The sequence below is a fragment of the Lagopus muta genome, chromosome 4 (genome assembly GCF_023343835.1).
Source record: "Lagopus muta isolate bLagMut1 chromosome 4, bLagMut1 primary, whole genome shotgun sequence".
NCBI lineage: Eukaryota > Metazoa > Chordata > Aves > Galliformes > Phasianidae > Lagopus > Lagopus muta.
The window spans coordinates 40632347-40649127 of NC_064436.1; the positions used below are offsets into that span (position 1 = coordinate 40632347).

At 42.1% G+C, this 16781-nt stretch overlaps 1 protein-coding gene across 1 annotated transcript in view; it reads right to left on the minus strand.

Moving 5' to 3' along the window:
• The window catches only part of EMCN (endomucin), a 50648-nt gene that overhangs the window by 18088 nt on the left and 15779 nt on the right, over positions 1-16781 (minus strand). Inside the window, 4 exon segments of the mRNA XM_048942997.1 lie at positions 6530-6646; positions 10122-10243; positions 10606-10708; positions 12436-12495. Coding sequence (XP_048798954.1) covers positions 6530-6646; positions 10122-10243; positions 10606-10708; positions 12436-12495 — 402 coding nt within the window.

Here is a 16781-nt window from a genome sequence, read left to right on the forward strand (position 1 = left end):
TTCATGCTGTACAAACTGGCAGACTCCAGTGATGAGCTCGGTAACTGGACAAGAAATTCAGACAATTCTGAATTAAATTCTACAAATCCAAAAAGCATTCCTCCTGACAAAGCCAAATAAGTGCCCTGGGGTGAAGAGCTGGTATTTAACTGACAAATCACTTCTGTAAGAAAATAAACTTAAATACCTAATTGAGCCATACCTTCAATTGTTGCTATCTCTCAGTAGCAAATTTTCATTAATTACTCTGGTGCTTGTGGCTAGCAGATTGCTGGGCAGTGGGAATGAGGCCTTAGTAATGAAGAAGAACTGGACCTTGCAGTGCCTTGTGTGCAAAGCTTATGGTCTTGCTGCGGCAGCATCCTTCTTTCAATTCAGAAGATTTGGGCACAGAACATCATGTTAGCATGCTGCTCACCTGTATCTGGGCTGAGGCATGTGTGCCTGAATGCTACAAATGCTGTGAATATTTCACATCTGGAGGATAGAGAAGCGTCACTCCCACAGTGACTTTAATGCCTTGCATTAAATCTCCCCCATGATCAGTCTGAAGCCAAAAGAAGCCAGACACCTAACTCATCCCTGTCTTTGAAAACATTCATCTGTGTGAAGTGGCAGCACAACACCTCTGTGCTTGCCTGAAGCCAGCAAAGGGCATGGCCTAGGGATGCCTCTCAGTGGGCTGTTGGAGATGCCATAGAGGAACATCCCCTAGGTGCTATGTCCTCAGCAGTTCCTCCTTACTTTGAGTTGTAGGTTCACAGCACCATAAAACCCCCTCCAGGCTCCTCTAGGGCTATTTCCTAGCACACCCATGAGGTACATGGCTCATCCAACTCATCCTGATAGCTCCTCAGGAGGACTTGTCCCAGCATGGTGCTTCCTGTGCTTTGTAGAGACAGCTTTTGCAAGAGGAGCTGCAATGTGGATTAAAGATGTTATTCTACTGCTGTGAATGTTTGTTCACAGTAGTACAGCTGCTGTTGTTTCTCATCCTCTCTACACTCAATCATAAACAGAGATCACTTGAGGTACTGGCATTCAATCATTTTTGCTAATAATACGTGTGACAGAGCTTTAACACGTTAATTGCAAACATGCAAGAAAAGTTGAAAAGCTAAGTACTTCAAGTCAGCAGTGAGAGATCTCCTTGAACATACTAAGTATTGGCAATGCTAGTTTAATCCTGAGGGCACACAGTTATTGCACACTGGCTGATGAAAATTCAGGAGAGATGCTCTTCCTGAGCTATTTACCATCTTATCTATCCATCTGCACAGTGTCACCATGTTCAGGGAGGATATCTGTGATGGCTTAGTAGGGGATGTTTGCTGCATGTTTGGGCAACATGAATGACAAGAGCTGAGGAAAGCCTTTTGGGAAGTTAACAGCTCTCCTGTCAAACAGAGGTGTACAGAAAGCTGCGGGACACCCACCTGCATCAAGGGAACATCCAAACATGATATGATCAGTTGTTAGCTGAACCCCGCCTCTCTTACAGAGAGTGAGATCCCTTGGAAAAAAGTGTGAGCACTCAACAACATTTGAACATGCAAATATACAACGATGTGGACGTTCACGGAGACAGGCAGAGGATCTTGTCAAGTCTTACAGGTAGGTCACGTCCCAGTAAAATGCCTAGCTTGCCCTCACTATTCTGAGGAGAGCTGAACTTTCCTAAGAAAAACTCTAAAGATGTCAACATAACATTTTTCTTGTAAACAAAGTGAACTATCTTGACTCAGAAAGCAAACTTTTCTGATGGCAGAGGTGGGCACTGCTTTTCTAGGGGAGGAGGAGGAAAAGGCAGACAGCCCTTTGCTTGCACCGGTGTTTGCTGTATTGTTCTGGCCATCTGTTTGGCCCCTACCAGGTCCCTGAGGCTGAGGTGGGGGTGGGTGTTCTGCATAAAAAATCCAGGAGGATTTCCAAGACTCCTCACAAGAACTGAGGCATACAACACTGGCCGTATGGTAAGGAGGACAAAGATAAAGAGGCTGATGTATGAGAAGGTGATCTGACGGTACCTGCCTGAGCAATGACAATGCTGGTGAGGAGGCTGACAGATGGAGGGGGCACCAGCAGCTCACCTCTCCCAGAGCTTTGCTACCCGAACAGCCTGTGCACCCTGCAGCTTGCTGCTTCTGCTTTTGGAGGGCAGCCACATGGATCTATGCTCGCTGGCAAAACAAGTGAATAAATTTGGCTGATTACTCGGACGGGATACCACAAGATAAATCACAGCAAAATTAAGAATCTTAAAACACTCTCCTTATCCTGACTGTTCTGTAGTTCTGTAATTGTGTTAGCTGAGGCTTTGTTATGCTTTCCAGCTCTCTGATGCTTCAATCTGTGCCTCTCTCTGTGTGGAAAAGCTAAAGCTACAGTGAGCAGTTTTCACTTAATACCACTATCCAGCTTTCCTATACAGTTTATGTACAGAAAGAGCCAAACCCTCCTCGTCTTGCTCCTAGGGTTCTTTCTCAGCAAGATACCTCTGTGAATCAGGCAAGTAGGATTTATAATTTGAGGAGTGCAATAAAGGCATTGATAGATGCAGCAGGCTGATTCTCTTGACAGATTATTGTAATAGATTTTCTGATCTTACCAGCCTGCCGGATGAACTTAAACTCATCCCACTTTATGGATTTTTTGTTGTTCAGGTCACAGAATAAAAAGTCAACTTGCAGTTCCTAGCAAGTATTTAGGCTCTGACATATCCATTTAATCTCCACTTCTACACAAATTAAACAAAAGGAGAAAATGAAATATTAACAAGCAATCCTTTGCGGAGGTGGAGCAGGAGTAGGAGGCATGTGATACATGACAGCCAAAGTTGAAGAAGTGTACGTGTCAATGGCACACATGCTGGTTGCTCTCTTTGCTAAAAACAGCTCCTCTTCCCTTCCCCAACCTAGGTGAGCCCCACTCAGCCCCTCCTCCGCAGCTGCTGGCTTCAATCCCTTGTAATACAGTGATGCTGCTCTCTGATGTTTCTCCAAGCTCCTTCTCAAGCTCCCCCCACTCGTTTCAGTTGCTCTCCAGCTTTCTGTGGCACTTCTCCCACACCCTGATCTTTTGATATGGCAGATTGGAAATTTCCTTTCAAAATGTACTTTTTTTTTTTTTTTCTTTTCCTTACAGTAAAAAAGGGGATTTTCACAAAAATGGCATTTTTTTTCCCCAAATGGAAAATGTCTCAAAGCTAAATATATTCTTTCGGTTTGAGATTAATCAGCTGAATTATTGTTGAGAAAACCAAATAGAAATGTTCTGTTTTGGGTGAATTTCACCTTAGTTTTTCCACACAGGAGATATGGCTTAGGTGCCTTCAGCTTTTAAGCTCTGTGATCCCCTGAGGGCTGCATTGCACATATCACCCCTGTTCCACTGAACAAAAAGTACCCAGACCCTATGGAAGATGAAATTTCACAGTGCTGCAAAGAAAGAATCTCATGGCAGCAAGAGTCAGCATTTCCTCTAGACTTGGTACATCCTGAAACAACTGACTTTATGCTTGCATTTTTGTAAAAGTTATTAGGTGCAGCCTATGGCTTCCCTTGGCCCTGAGCAGCTGAACATACAAAGAGAAATCTGCTTATAGGGAACCAGATTTGTTTTTTCCCTGAAGACTTTAATGCACACAGAAAATATGGAGCAAAAATGGTCTAAAGGCACATGCATTTGGGCTACCTAACTCATTGGAGTGTCTAATGGGACTTCTTTAATATTTAATCTGCAAAAAAGCAACAAGGAGCTGGTCAGTCCTGTGTGGAGGCAGAAAAGGTGTGAGGATGAAATCCCAGTGACAGAGGAAGTGATTATGAAATTGCAATATTATGGGAAGTCAGCACACTGGCTATGCCAGTGACCTAGGCTGAATCCCCCAGGACAGATGGTCCCTTATTTCCTCAGCCAGGAAATTACAGAGCTGGCTCCTTGGGTAGTCCCTGAGCTAAAGATCTATTTGGCTTTACAGTAAGCTGAGTAAGATGATGACTGTCACAAGCAGAGGAAGAAAAGGATGTAAACGTTTTCGGGTGTGTTTTAAATGTAAAGAGAAATTGTACAAATAATATTACAGATAATTCAACAGACAGAATCCACAGACATATATGCGTTACAATTTCATTTTAACCTGGTCAATTTGCCTGCTAGAAAGAATCTTTCATTAAAAATACTGTAATTTATTGCTTTATTGCAGTGTATCAGTGGTAAGATTCCCAAACTCTGTGCACGTCTGCCAAAATACACAAAATGTAACAGGGTAGTAATAGAATCACAGAATGGTTTTGGTTGGAAGGGACATGAAAGATCATCTAGTGCCAACTCCCTGCCATGGGCAGGGTTGTCACTCGCTAGATCAGGCTGCCCAGGGCTCTATCCAACCTGGCCTTGAATGCTTCCAGGAATGGCGCATCCACAGCTTCTCTGGGCAGCCTGTGCCAGTGCCTAACTACCCTCTGAGTGAAAAATTTCCTCCTAGTATCTAATCTAAATATTCCCTCTTTTAGTTTCAAACCATTCCCTCCTGTTCTATCGCTATCAGACTGTGTAGAAAGTTGTTCTTTGTCTTGTTTCTTAGATCCTTTTAAGCACTGGACCACAATGAGTTCTCCCCAGAGCCTTCTCCAAGCTAAACACGCTCACCTCCCTCAACTTTTCTTCATGGAAGAAGAGCTCCAGCTCTCTGATCTTGTGGCCATCCTCTGGACCTGCTCCAACAGCTCCATGTCTTTCTTATGCTGAGGACTCCAGACCTGAACTCTGTTATCACCAGGGCAGAGTAGAGGGAGGCTATAACCACCCTCTCCCTGTTGGCCACCACTCTTTTGATGCATCCCAGGATACTATTGGCCTTCCAGTCTGCAAAAGCACACTGCCAGCTCAAGTCCAGCTTTTTATCTACCAGGACCTCCACATCCTTTTCCACCGAGCTGCTCTCAATTAATTCTTCTCCCATATCACTCATATCTGGAATTATCCCCATCTCAGTGCATTTGGTCTTGTTGAACTTCATTTGATTCAAGTGAGCCCAATTTTCAAGTTTTCCACGTCTCTCTGGGTAGCATCTCTTCCTTCTATTATATCAGCTACACCACTCAACTTGGTGTGATCTGCAAACTTGCTGAGGGTGCACTCAATCCCACTATCTATGTAATTGATAAAAAATTTTGAAGAGCACCGGTCCCAAGAAAGACACCTGGGAGCATACCAGAGCCATTGATTACAACTCCCTGGCTGTAGCCATCCAGTCAATTCCTTATCCACTGTATAGACCACTCTTCAAATCCACCTAATCTCTAATACAGAGATAAGGATGTCCTGTAGGCCTGGGTCAAAGATCTTACAGGTCCACACAGATGACATTGTTCTGTCATCTGTTGTTATCTGATGCATCATAGAAGGTCACCAGATTGGTCAGGCACAATTTGTCCTTGGTGAAGCTGTGCTGACTGTCTCAAATAATCTATTTGCATTGCACGAGCCTTAACATATCTTTCATGATTAAATAGAACTCAAAACATATGTATTATGGGGAATAGGTTTATTAAAATAATTAATGATTCCTCTCTAAATTAATGGCCATATCTTAAAAATGAAAAAAATCTCAATTTCCCTGGAATCCTTCAAAGCATTTTAGCATGTACTGATATTACTATACATGCATATCTAATCCCATCCACTATGAGAAGAATCACAGTAAACACCCATTCACCATGCTAAGTTTTAGCACAACAAAACATTATTGAGCACTCAGTTATCTGCTGCAAACAGTCCAGGGAATTGTAAAGAGTCTCTTATCCCTCTGGAAATGTTAAACATTAATAATAATTGGGAAATGCAAACAAAGTCAATGTTCTTATTGGGCTTACGTATGTGTAGCTCAGAGCACTGAGTAAAAGCTCGAGAGACCTTGAGAAAACCTAAGTAATTCTTCAAAATCTAGGAAAATTAAGCCTGCTAGAAATGTAATAAATGAGCACTCCCATTACTGGCATCTACATTTGCCACAGAGTTCCTTAGTGGATAAATACAACAAAACACACTCAGAAAAACAATAAAGCTAGGCAGGCATTTGGAAGGACTGATATCTTTTTGACCTTGCATGTGACTGTATTGTAGTTTGAACAATGTCATTTAATTTGGTCATATGCTTTAGCACGCCCTACAGATTTATTAACAATTGTAAAAATTATAGCTGTTTTCTCCTTTGCTTTGCAGCCAAAGAATTTATCTCAATGACCTCCTCTGGCAGTCAGTGCTACACAATGACCACATACAGCATATATAAGGTTTCTATTATCTTAATTTATATCCTTCTGTAATGACACTGAGTTTCCTATGAATCTTTTGAAGTTTGTCCATCACTTGTAACTTCTTAGCAGGGTGACATCGTACCCTGTGTGAATAAAGACGTAGCCCTCATTCTGGGACAATGCATGGCATATAAAGAAGATATTCAAAATCTTTTACATCTTTTGGACTATTTGTATAGGAAGAAGAAATGCACGCTTTCAAGACATACCTGAGGTTCCAGGAGCAGTAATATTTTCTTGTAAAGAGGTTGTAGGAGACAAAGTCCCTGTCTTAGTAGTTGTAGCACTCTCAGTTTGTGCAGATTGTGTTCCATTCACTTGGACAGCTGGAAACAAGACAGACATTTGGGTAAGACACACCAACAGAAGGGTTGCATTAGATTTTCAGCCATCCCCCTGTCAAATCCCCTCACCATCATAGAGGATAGTTCAGGTTAGAAAGAACTATACCTTCAGGTAAACCTTTGTCAAACACTGACCAATCCCTATGAGGTTTTTAGGACTGACGTAGCTTAGGCATCTTTAAAGCACATCCTTAGCATCCAACAGCCTCATGCCTGTGCCAGAAGACAATGCTAACTTTGGAAACCAGGCTGATGGGGTAGATAGCTTCCTGCTTTCTATCACTTACCTTCATTTACAAAAAATAATAAATCACATACAAGCTTCTGCCACAACTGTCACATAATGGTAATGAGATACTTTATAAAGTTCTAAGGATTGTAATTAAGTGTAGAGTTAATTACTTCATTCTGTGCTGATAAGGTCTGAGAAATAATATATCCCTGAAAATTAACGTATGAAAAATTTAAGTGCCTTTTCCTGCCCTCCCACACAGTCAGTAGAGGATTGGGGCCATCTGTGCCATGAGATTTGCTGTCTAGGGTGAGTCCAGACACAGGCACTGTCTGGCCATGGAAACAAGGACAACAGTAGCCATGCAGAAGAGTTCAAGCTGCTACAGCACGGGTGATTTTTCTGTCTACCCGCAGAACCCAGCATAACTACATGCAAGATGGTGACTATCAAACGCACCATAGGTAAGAGAGGCTGCAGAACAAGCTCCCGATGCAGAAGGGCAGAAGCAGACATGTCTTGTATGCTTCTCTAAACCAATGGCTTCTCTACCCACAGCCTATGCGGACAGCAGCATCCATATCCAACCACTGCAGTGGCAGCACTGTATCCCACTGGAAATCAGGGTCCCACCCACCCTGGGGGAGCACTCAAATCACCCTGCTATCAGTCACTGCTGATGAATAAAATGGCAACATAAGAATAAAATGGTAAAGACTGTAAAATAGCTGTCTGGACAGGATGACTGTGGCAAGGCAGAGCACCCCAGAGGTGACACCACTCTCCCCACAGAAGCTTTGATGAGAGAAATGACAGCATACTGGCACGCATTTGTCAAAAGAATAATCAAGGAGAGGAACGTGAAGCTGCCCTGCAGGGCTGCTGCCCAAGCCTCAGCTGTCTCCTTGCTCTTTGTGCTCCCAGAACCTTTCATTTTCTTCAACCAGCTGAAATTCAGCACACATCTTTGCTTGATCTTAGCAGGATTTTCTACTTAACCTACATATCACCCACGTGTGTTTCAGCATTTCCCAACGGTACTCTAAATCTTCCTTGCAGCAGGCTGCAGCCTAATGAGGTTTGACATCACATGGTGCTTCAAACAAGCAGCAGATGTGCAGCAGAGAGAACAGACATCTGTAACAGCATTACTTGGCCAGTCAATGAATCCAGGATACTCCTTTATGGGGAACACCGACCCTTTGAAGCCCTAGCGTGAGGACTTGGTTAGGTGACACATACATCTCTCCTCTGAAATTAACAGCCTGCAAAATCACTTGCATTAAAGACTGCATTAATAAAAGCTTTGAAAAACTGGAGTGTATCAAAAGCGGTGGAAGCTGCTCCCTGCCGAGCACATCCCTGCAGCCAGCTGCTGCACGGGGCGTTCCAGAAGCATGACAGGTACCTGCAGCCTGTGACAGAAACCCAAGGACAACTGAGAGATATGCTGTTAGCCTAACCCTCCTCCTGCCTACTTATCAGCAGTTTGGCATGAAAATTCTCTCTTCTACTCTTTCCTTTTCTCACTTTTTAATATTTAATGTTTCCATGCATCATGTTATACCATCCTCCGGGAAAGAAGCACAGGATAAATCAGAAACATCACAGCCCCAAACCCACCAACAGCTTGCAATTTAATATCCTGAGTGCTGACTTTTGATCGACAGCTGGGGGAGGAAGAGCACCATCTTCTGCTGCCTTTCATTTTGCAGACTCTGGTAACACTGAGTGTCCCAGGACATGAAATCTCACATACAGGTGTGACTGGCTGTAGCGTGACACCATTTAAAATTATTGAAGTGTCCAAGGGAATCACTCTTTTGGTTAAATGTGAACTTTTGGCTTTGATATCATGTACTAATAAATAAGAAAAATATGGAGGCAAGTCTAATTGTTGGCTTCCTATATAACAGTCAGGGCTAGAAAGCACAGAAGGAAAGGGGAAATTTTACTTACGGCCTGCAGAGGGAAAAATACAGAAGACTTAAGGGGAAAAAAAATAAATGTCCTGTGCCTGACTTCCTAGTGTATGGAACGCTGGAGGCTCTCTTTGAATTTGTAATGGGAGGTGACAGCAGCCACAGAAATTGCGGTGAGGACAGGAAGCCCTGTCACATCTCTACTGTGTGGATAAGATCATTTACTGATGCTTCTAGCCCGGACTGAAGGAGGGGAAGTGATGGCTTGTGTTACAGACCAGCAGAGATGCCTGTGTTGTATTAGAAACCAGGTGTCATGAAAGAAAATTTGGAAATTTCATACAGGCACTATCAAATCCTGCCTCAGTTCTTTAAGGTCAACCACAAAATGAGGGAGAAGCTGACTGCAAGAGTGGAAGAAAAAAAGAAGAGCAGCGATAGCAGCTTTCCCATTATATCCATTTTAATAGCAAAAATCTCACTAAGCCCACATCTGTTTCGTGGAGCATGACTGTCCCAGTCCTGCACTGAGGAAGACTTTCAGGCAGTGTCTTTAATCTTCCTGTTCATGTGAGGGAAGTGAGAATCAATTAAGCCTTGCTTTTAGGTATAAATTCATTCATCATTCATTTTCATTACATTTTTAAATATATATGTTATTATTCTTGCTTAAATTATTCCAACTACTTGCTTGATGCAGGGTATTTCTGGTGGTTTTTTTTTTTTTTTTTTTAAATGAAATCTCATCTGAGGCACTGGCCCAACATACATATCTTTCTGAAGACTTATGGGAAGATTGACTCAGAGTAACTAGTATCATCTCACTGCTTTCAGTATTTTGACTCATAATAAGAAAGAGAACAGTTATTTGTAATGTTGAAGATGTTATACTCACACAGTATTATTTATGTGAAAAACTGTATGTATAAAATAAAAAACAAAGGGGGACACCACTCAGATCTCATACAATAATTTTTGTTGAAATACTTACCAAAACAGAAGAAAATAAAAATGAAAATCCCTCCAAATACAGATCTCCTAGTTACAGGGAGATTCAAATCCTATGTAATGGCTTCAGGTCACCTCCACTACAAATCAAAGTTATAATATTCTGTGTGTAAGATTCTGCAGAAGGATTCATGGAGATATATAGTTTGTAGGTAGGAAGGAGAGCTCTGCTTTCACAAAGCTCTAAATCCATTTTACAAATTACCCCTTTTCATCTCTTCCTATTGCTCCTTACTGCTTTACAGAAACGCACTGCATGATGAATCAGGAATGGCTCCAAGGAATTGTCACTCACCACTTGTTGTGTCGCCACTTTCAGTTCTTGCTGTAGGGGTCGCCTGTGCTGGCTGCTGCACGGCTGTATGTTGTGTCGTACTACTCTCTGTGGCATTAGCTGGAGTAGTTGTGTTATCTATTAAACGAAGAACGTTGAAAATTTTTTGTCAATTTTATATACACATTTGCACACACACAAAAATCTACTTTTGCTTCGCTTTGCTTGCAGTAGGACTAAAATCAGAGTTTAAATTGAAGATCAACAGGAACAAGACTCTCTCCTCTGTATGGAAATCCAGCCCCATCAGTGGGACATCCCCATGAGCACAAGTCTGTGATAGCGCAGTTATCAGACCTGGCTTGGATCTTCCTTGAGCCTGATGGCTCTGGAGGTACTACCAAGGATGTGACCATCTATAAATGCATTCCCAGACCAAGAGCACTGCTGCTCAGTGTCCACTGGACCAGACTCAATCATTAGCACAAGAAAACATCACTTACAGCTTGTTGTAATGGACACAGTCATAGTTGAGGCTGTAGTTGCTGTCAGCTTTGTTGCTAGCAGTGTTGTTGCTCTTAAAGTGGTTGTGTTCAAAGCTTCTTCCTCTGCAAGAGAGGCATTTTTATTTATTTATTCCATACAAACAGCCCATACCACTAGCTGCCTTCTCTCACAAAGGCTGCTGAGTTTCTCTTTGAAGTCAGGCTCTCACGGACCTTTCTTGCCCACAAGTGCTTTGAGAGGGCTCAGAACAAGCACAGTTCACATCGGAGGGAAGGTATACATTTCTTGGAAGGTCACAGAAAGCCTGGCAGGCCCTTCTCCAAGGTGTGCAGCCAAGCTTTGGACATCTGAGTGAGAGGAATAATGGTCTCTAGCATGTGATAATCCCTGGCATGAACCCAGTGCTCATGTTACAGCAGTTCCTGGAAGCTCCCTCCTGCAGAGGGACAAGAGCTGGTGGTGGAGGTAAGGGCATCCTCAGGCAGCAGGAATCTGTCAGTTGCTGCTATGGGAAGAGGGTCTCAGAGCTGCCATGTGACAAAGATGGTGGAAAGCTGCCCAGAGTTCTGTTCCATCACTTAATAAAAACAGAAAGCACTACTGTCAGCCTCAGCCACAGGGGCTCATTCCTATTCCTGCCTACAACCCAAGCCCTGTCACCGTCCCTCTTCTAGTGCTGCTCAGAGATGGGAAATATGATAGAATAGGAACAAATAACAACCTGCCACTTTCTCTCATATGGATAGAGTACTTCTAAATACAATGGCCACACCAGAATATATAACTGTCTCCCTTTCCTCCTGCTTTACTGGCTGTTTGCCTAGAATAACAGTGCCTCAAAGAAAGAGTCTCCCTGGAAGCTTGTTCCACATCCACAGAGAGCTTTAACCTCACTGGGGGCTTCTGATGCTTTGCTCATAGACATAAACAAATATTAGTATTACAACAAATTACTGCTTTCTCCTGTGTGACAAAAAGCTGCAAGGGAAATTCACTGAAATGTCTAAAGATCTCACTCACAATGAGGTGTCAGTTCCTTATTAAATGCTTTTAGAACAGACATAAACATCAGGGTTTTTGAAATATAAAAGAACTACAGCACGATTTGAAAATGTCTCATTCTTCTAATAGGAAAAACATTCAGACTTTCTCTGGCTGCATCTTATTCTCTTCCTTTAATAACACTGAATGTATCCATCTTTATTATCCCATTGGTCTCAGCTCCAAAACAGATTCTTTAACATCTTCAGTTATCAAAAAACATGGTCCCATCTCCAGTTTTTCTTCCTCAGATGCATCACATTCAATGCAGCCATTTTCAACATTTGAACTAATAAGGAGCTGATATTTAGCCCACACAGATACAATACAGTCAATAGCAATCTTTCATAAGATCCTCCCCTACGAGGACAGGCCAACAGAGGACAGGCTTTTCAGCCTGGAGAAGAGAGTACTTCAAGGGACCTTATAGCAGCCTTCCACTACCTGAAAGGAGCCTACAGAAAAGCTGGGAGGGTCTTTTATAAGGGCAGGTAGGATCAGGAAGAGGGAAAATGGCTTTAAACTGAAAAAAGATAGATTTAGACTAGATTCTAGGAAGAAATTCTTTACTGTGAGGGTGGTGAGACATTGGAACTGGTTGCCCAGAGAGGTTGTGGGTGCATCCTCCCTGGAGGTGCTCAAGACCATGCTGGATGGGGCTTTGAGCAACTCGGTCTAGTGGATGTGTCCTTCCTATAGCAGGGGAGTTGGAACTAGATGATCTTAAAGGTCCCTTCCAATCCAAATCATTCTATGATTCTACGATTCTATGAATTTGAACTCTTACCAGTTTTTGGTATAGATGCAGAAACGTTTGCACTGACAGTAGTGTTTGAAATTTCATCTTCTGAAACAAACACAGAAAGGAGTACATTAGTTTAGTCATCTTCCAGATCTGTCTATCATTACATAGGCATATAAGGCAGATAGCAGCAAGCACTTTATAGAAAATCAAGTTTAGAAGCCTGTAAGCAGGAGCAACAACTGTGATCACAAGTTATTCAACCTATTAGCTTTGCCCTTATTGCTTGAATGGGGAGCATTAGATACGGCCCTTAAATTGCAAGTTGTTTGCTAATAGGTCTTAACAACTTTTAAGATTGGTTTGGAAAAAAATGGAGCAACTGTAGGTTTTCTGTTTTTTTTTTAATCTCCTCTCCTCAAATACAACCACAGCTGATATGAGTAGAGGTAAAATAACTGCTTGCAAGAGGAAGCACTCAATTTCCAGCTCTATGAGAGAATCCCTGCTGCCAGCAACTAAAGGTGGTTAGTGGCTCCCTGGCTAATGCAAGCACTTAAGGAGGGCTTTCCAGCATACTGCAATTCCTGTATTTGAGACAAGAAAAGAATTCACAGAACATGGTTTAGGAAGCACTGCCTTGAGCAGTAATTGACTTTCCACATTGCCCCTGGGACAATGCTCCAGCTCCAGGTATTTTACTGCAATAAACAATGGCAATATTTAAAACATGAGGTCAAGTTAGCAAGTGAAAATTTCCAATATTACGAATCAAATAGACAAACAAACAAACAAACAAACAAAAACCCCACAAATTATCAAATAAAGTGCTACGCAATTTCCAGATTTTCTGGCTGTAAAAAAAATTATAACAGCATAACTCACCTAGCTTTCAAGTAAGAAAATTTTCAGTCTCACTTCTGGGACACTCAAATATTTTACTAAAAAACTAAGGGAGTGAAAAAACTACAAAGTCAAAACCAGGGGCTCTCTGCAAGCATTGCACATCACTGTATGACCTATATGGGTGTATCTGAGGAGGAAGAGCTCAGCTCAGAGTGAGATGAGAGCAGCCAGATCCTCTGGTTCAGAGTGTGACATCTTGCCATATGCCGTGAGCATGCTGTAACGCTGACATCGCAACACTGAGTCAGGGTGGCACATTGCTGTTCCTGTGTGACTCCATTCATGGTAATATCTGCTGGCATGCTCTCTGCCTTCTGGCTGCAGGGCAGAACAGTCAACTTTGTTCTCTCTGCTCAGCATGCTGTGCTCTGTTAACATTTCACAAGCTCCAGTCGAGGCTTGCCAGAGTCGCAAATCTAATATAGGGGAAAAATACCTAATGCACTTGCTCACTGGTTCCCTACGGGCCTGCTTCCCACTGCACGAATGCTGTCAGGCCATGCTCAGACCCTTGCACACAGCATCTAAAATACTGTTTTTCCCGCAGTTTAGTTACGCAGTCAGAATAATGCTTCGTAGTCCTCACGTGAAATATTTGAAAACAAATTCTACCCAAGCAGACCAAAAAGCAGCTTTGTCTAGGGAGCTATCCCAAATACTGAATATTACTCCTCTTTGTTGTCATTAAGAGCTGGTGACAAAACTCCCCACACCACAAGGCCATAGCTCCAAACCAGAATGTTTTTACAACAGAGCGAATACTTCACATGGCTCGGTAGAACATACCCCAGTAACTACATCTGTAATGTCAGCTGAAGGCACTCACTGGCTGATTAGCTCCTTCTTCAAGTCAGCAAGGCTTTGTGGAAAGACCACTGCAAGGCTTTACGTGCAAAACTTAACTAATAACTAAATATATAATATACATATATGTATAAAACTAATAAATTAATTTGTAGCTTTGATATGAATCACAAGTTGCTGATTTTGTTACAGAGATAAACTAGATTAGTAGAGTAGAAAGCAGTGAAGTTTGATGAATGAATTACTACCTTAAAATAGTGGATAATTAAGCATACTTTACAAACAATACACAATTGTTGAAAGCACGTGAAAGAAATACACAACATTGAAAGCAATACAAAGAAATGCTTAAAGTTAGCTAAGATTTCGGGGGCATCAATTGATTAAATGTAGAGATAGATGGTGAATTATTATGCTCTTATTTGCAATGTTAAGGATAAAATCAAGGGATTAAAAGTGATTGAGAGTGGAAATTTGGCCTATTAGAAGCTGTTGCTTGATGAAAAGAAAGGAATATTAGTTTTTCTGCTCCTGTCAGATTGTCTATGGCCTCATACGAAGAACCACCAACCTGAGTTACATCTACACAGTTTTGGACAAATTTAGATGCAGCTATTTGAGAGAGAAACTCTTCCACAGTCCTCACGTTGATTGTACCCCAAATGTCCTTGGCAGCAGCTCCCTCACACAGCCTCTTCTCTTGGCCAGAGGAGCGTGGGTGCCCCACAAGGTTCCATTCCTGTGCCTGAAGGATGTGTGAGGAAAGGGCTAAGATGCAACATGATTAAAGAGTGATGTGCTTGCTGTCAGTGGGAGATCCACACAGAAAAGGAAAAGCGTGTCTAAAAGTAGAGAGCTAGGCGAGAAGAAATCAGAAGTGGAAGGAAGATAAGAAGGCAGGAAGAAGATGGGAGGTCTGGGCAGGAAGGCTCAGAGACAGCGAGACAAAAGGGCAGCAGGAAAAGATATAAAGGAATGAGAAGAGCTCAATAAACATTTGACCTTTGACCAAAAGGCCAAACTGAGGAAAGAGAAACCGTAATTTTTTTTTTTTCATTCAGATTCAGAGGATGTGCCTTTATTGTCCTCTCTGGCTTGGATTTAGATGGTTCATTTGTTCTAAAATTAAAACAACAGTAAATCCATTTGTACCTGGTCTTCAGATATGATTTAAGAATGATCCGGCTGAAACTCTGAGCTAACTTCCTTTCTTCAAAAATTCCAACAATGTTCCTGAGCTCAGGCAGAGCTGACCAGTGGCCACAGCTGTCCTCAAGCTGTAATGTTTGATCTGGGCTTCCATCTCCAAGGTTTGAGCTCAGATCTCTCACCAGCTTTCCTTCTTCTCTCTATCTCATTATTTTCAACTCTACACAGAGAAGACTAAGATAAGCAGGTTTCAACTTGAGTTAACTATGCACCTGCTATTACTTCAATAAATAAAGGGGAAAAAAAACAGACAGGACTGCATGATATTTCATCAGCAGTGCTGTTACTGTGTTACAAACTACTACAGGACAGAAAGCCCTATGCTTTAAATGCCTTGAGAAACAGCTAATTACGAAAATGAATAGCAAAAAAATCAAATAGTAAGCACTTTTAAAGATGAATGAATTGTTCAAAATATGTCTTGATTATATTTCATTACTCAGCGCTGACTACTTCGGCATCTAAATCTGATTTCAAAAAATGATTTTTATTGGAAAAGTCACTATCCCTACAGAAATAGTGAAATAGCCTGTCTTTAACTCAACTTTTAACTTTTTAAAACTGGTCTTGCACTAGGCTGATAGACAATATGTTGGTATTGAACCCCCTTCACCATTTAGATAAGCCTTGGTGTAGATACAGCTGAAGATATAGGTCCATCTTGGGGATCAGAATGAGGAGTGAGTGGGTGACGGGATTGTAGAAACCACCAGGAGTCTAGGAAGAAAAGACCTCTTGGGAAGAATGATGAGAATTGCATTTACTTAGCCTAGAGAGGAAAAGGTTGATGGAAGGTGCGATAACAGCTCTTGTGCTGGGGCTGCAAGAAAGGCAAAGGAATAAGCTTCCCATTGCAACTGCCAAAGATGAAACTAGAGGTAGCAGACAAGGGAAATTTGGACTAGAACATTCCAGGTTTTCGGTGCTGTATGTGCTTTTTCTCTACTTCAAGGCTATACTGTAGAATCTGCAGGTGGTGTTTTACATTTCACATATGTCAATCTGACACTGGGCCTTTGCAATTGTACATAAGACATGCAGAAGTTCAGGTTACTTTCTTGCTTTCTGTTTCTCCACATTGGCAGAAGTAGACCATGGCCCTTTCCCAGAGAGCACACGCTACCCCCATGATCAAGTGCTGTCTGTACAGCTGCTCCAGCCACTCCAGCTGCCTGCCTCACCTCCCTGCTGCAGGAAGGCACAGCCACTCTGGAACAAGAGCTGGTCCCAGTATTCTCAGAGCTCCCCACAAATTGCTGCTGCCTAACAGCATATACAACCTTCTCACTCTTACCTCTGAGCTGTGTTGTTTATTACATTTTCTCTTTGGTTGTCTTGCTGCTTCATCTCTCTATTCTCTTACTTGTTTTTTTCTCCAGATCCAGTGTAGTTCTCTTACTACTCTTATTTCTGTTTTCTCTCCTTATCCATCCCACTTTCCTTCTTCACTGCCTTCTGCCCGAAATCTTGAG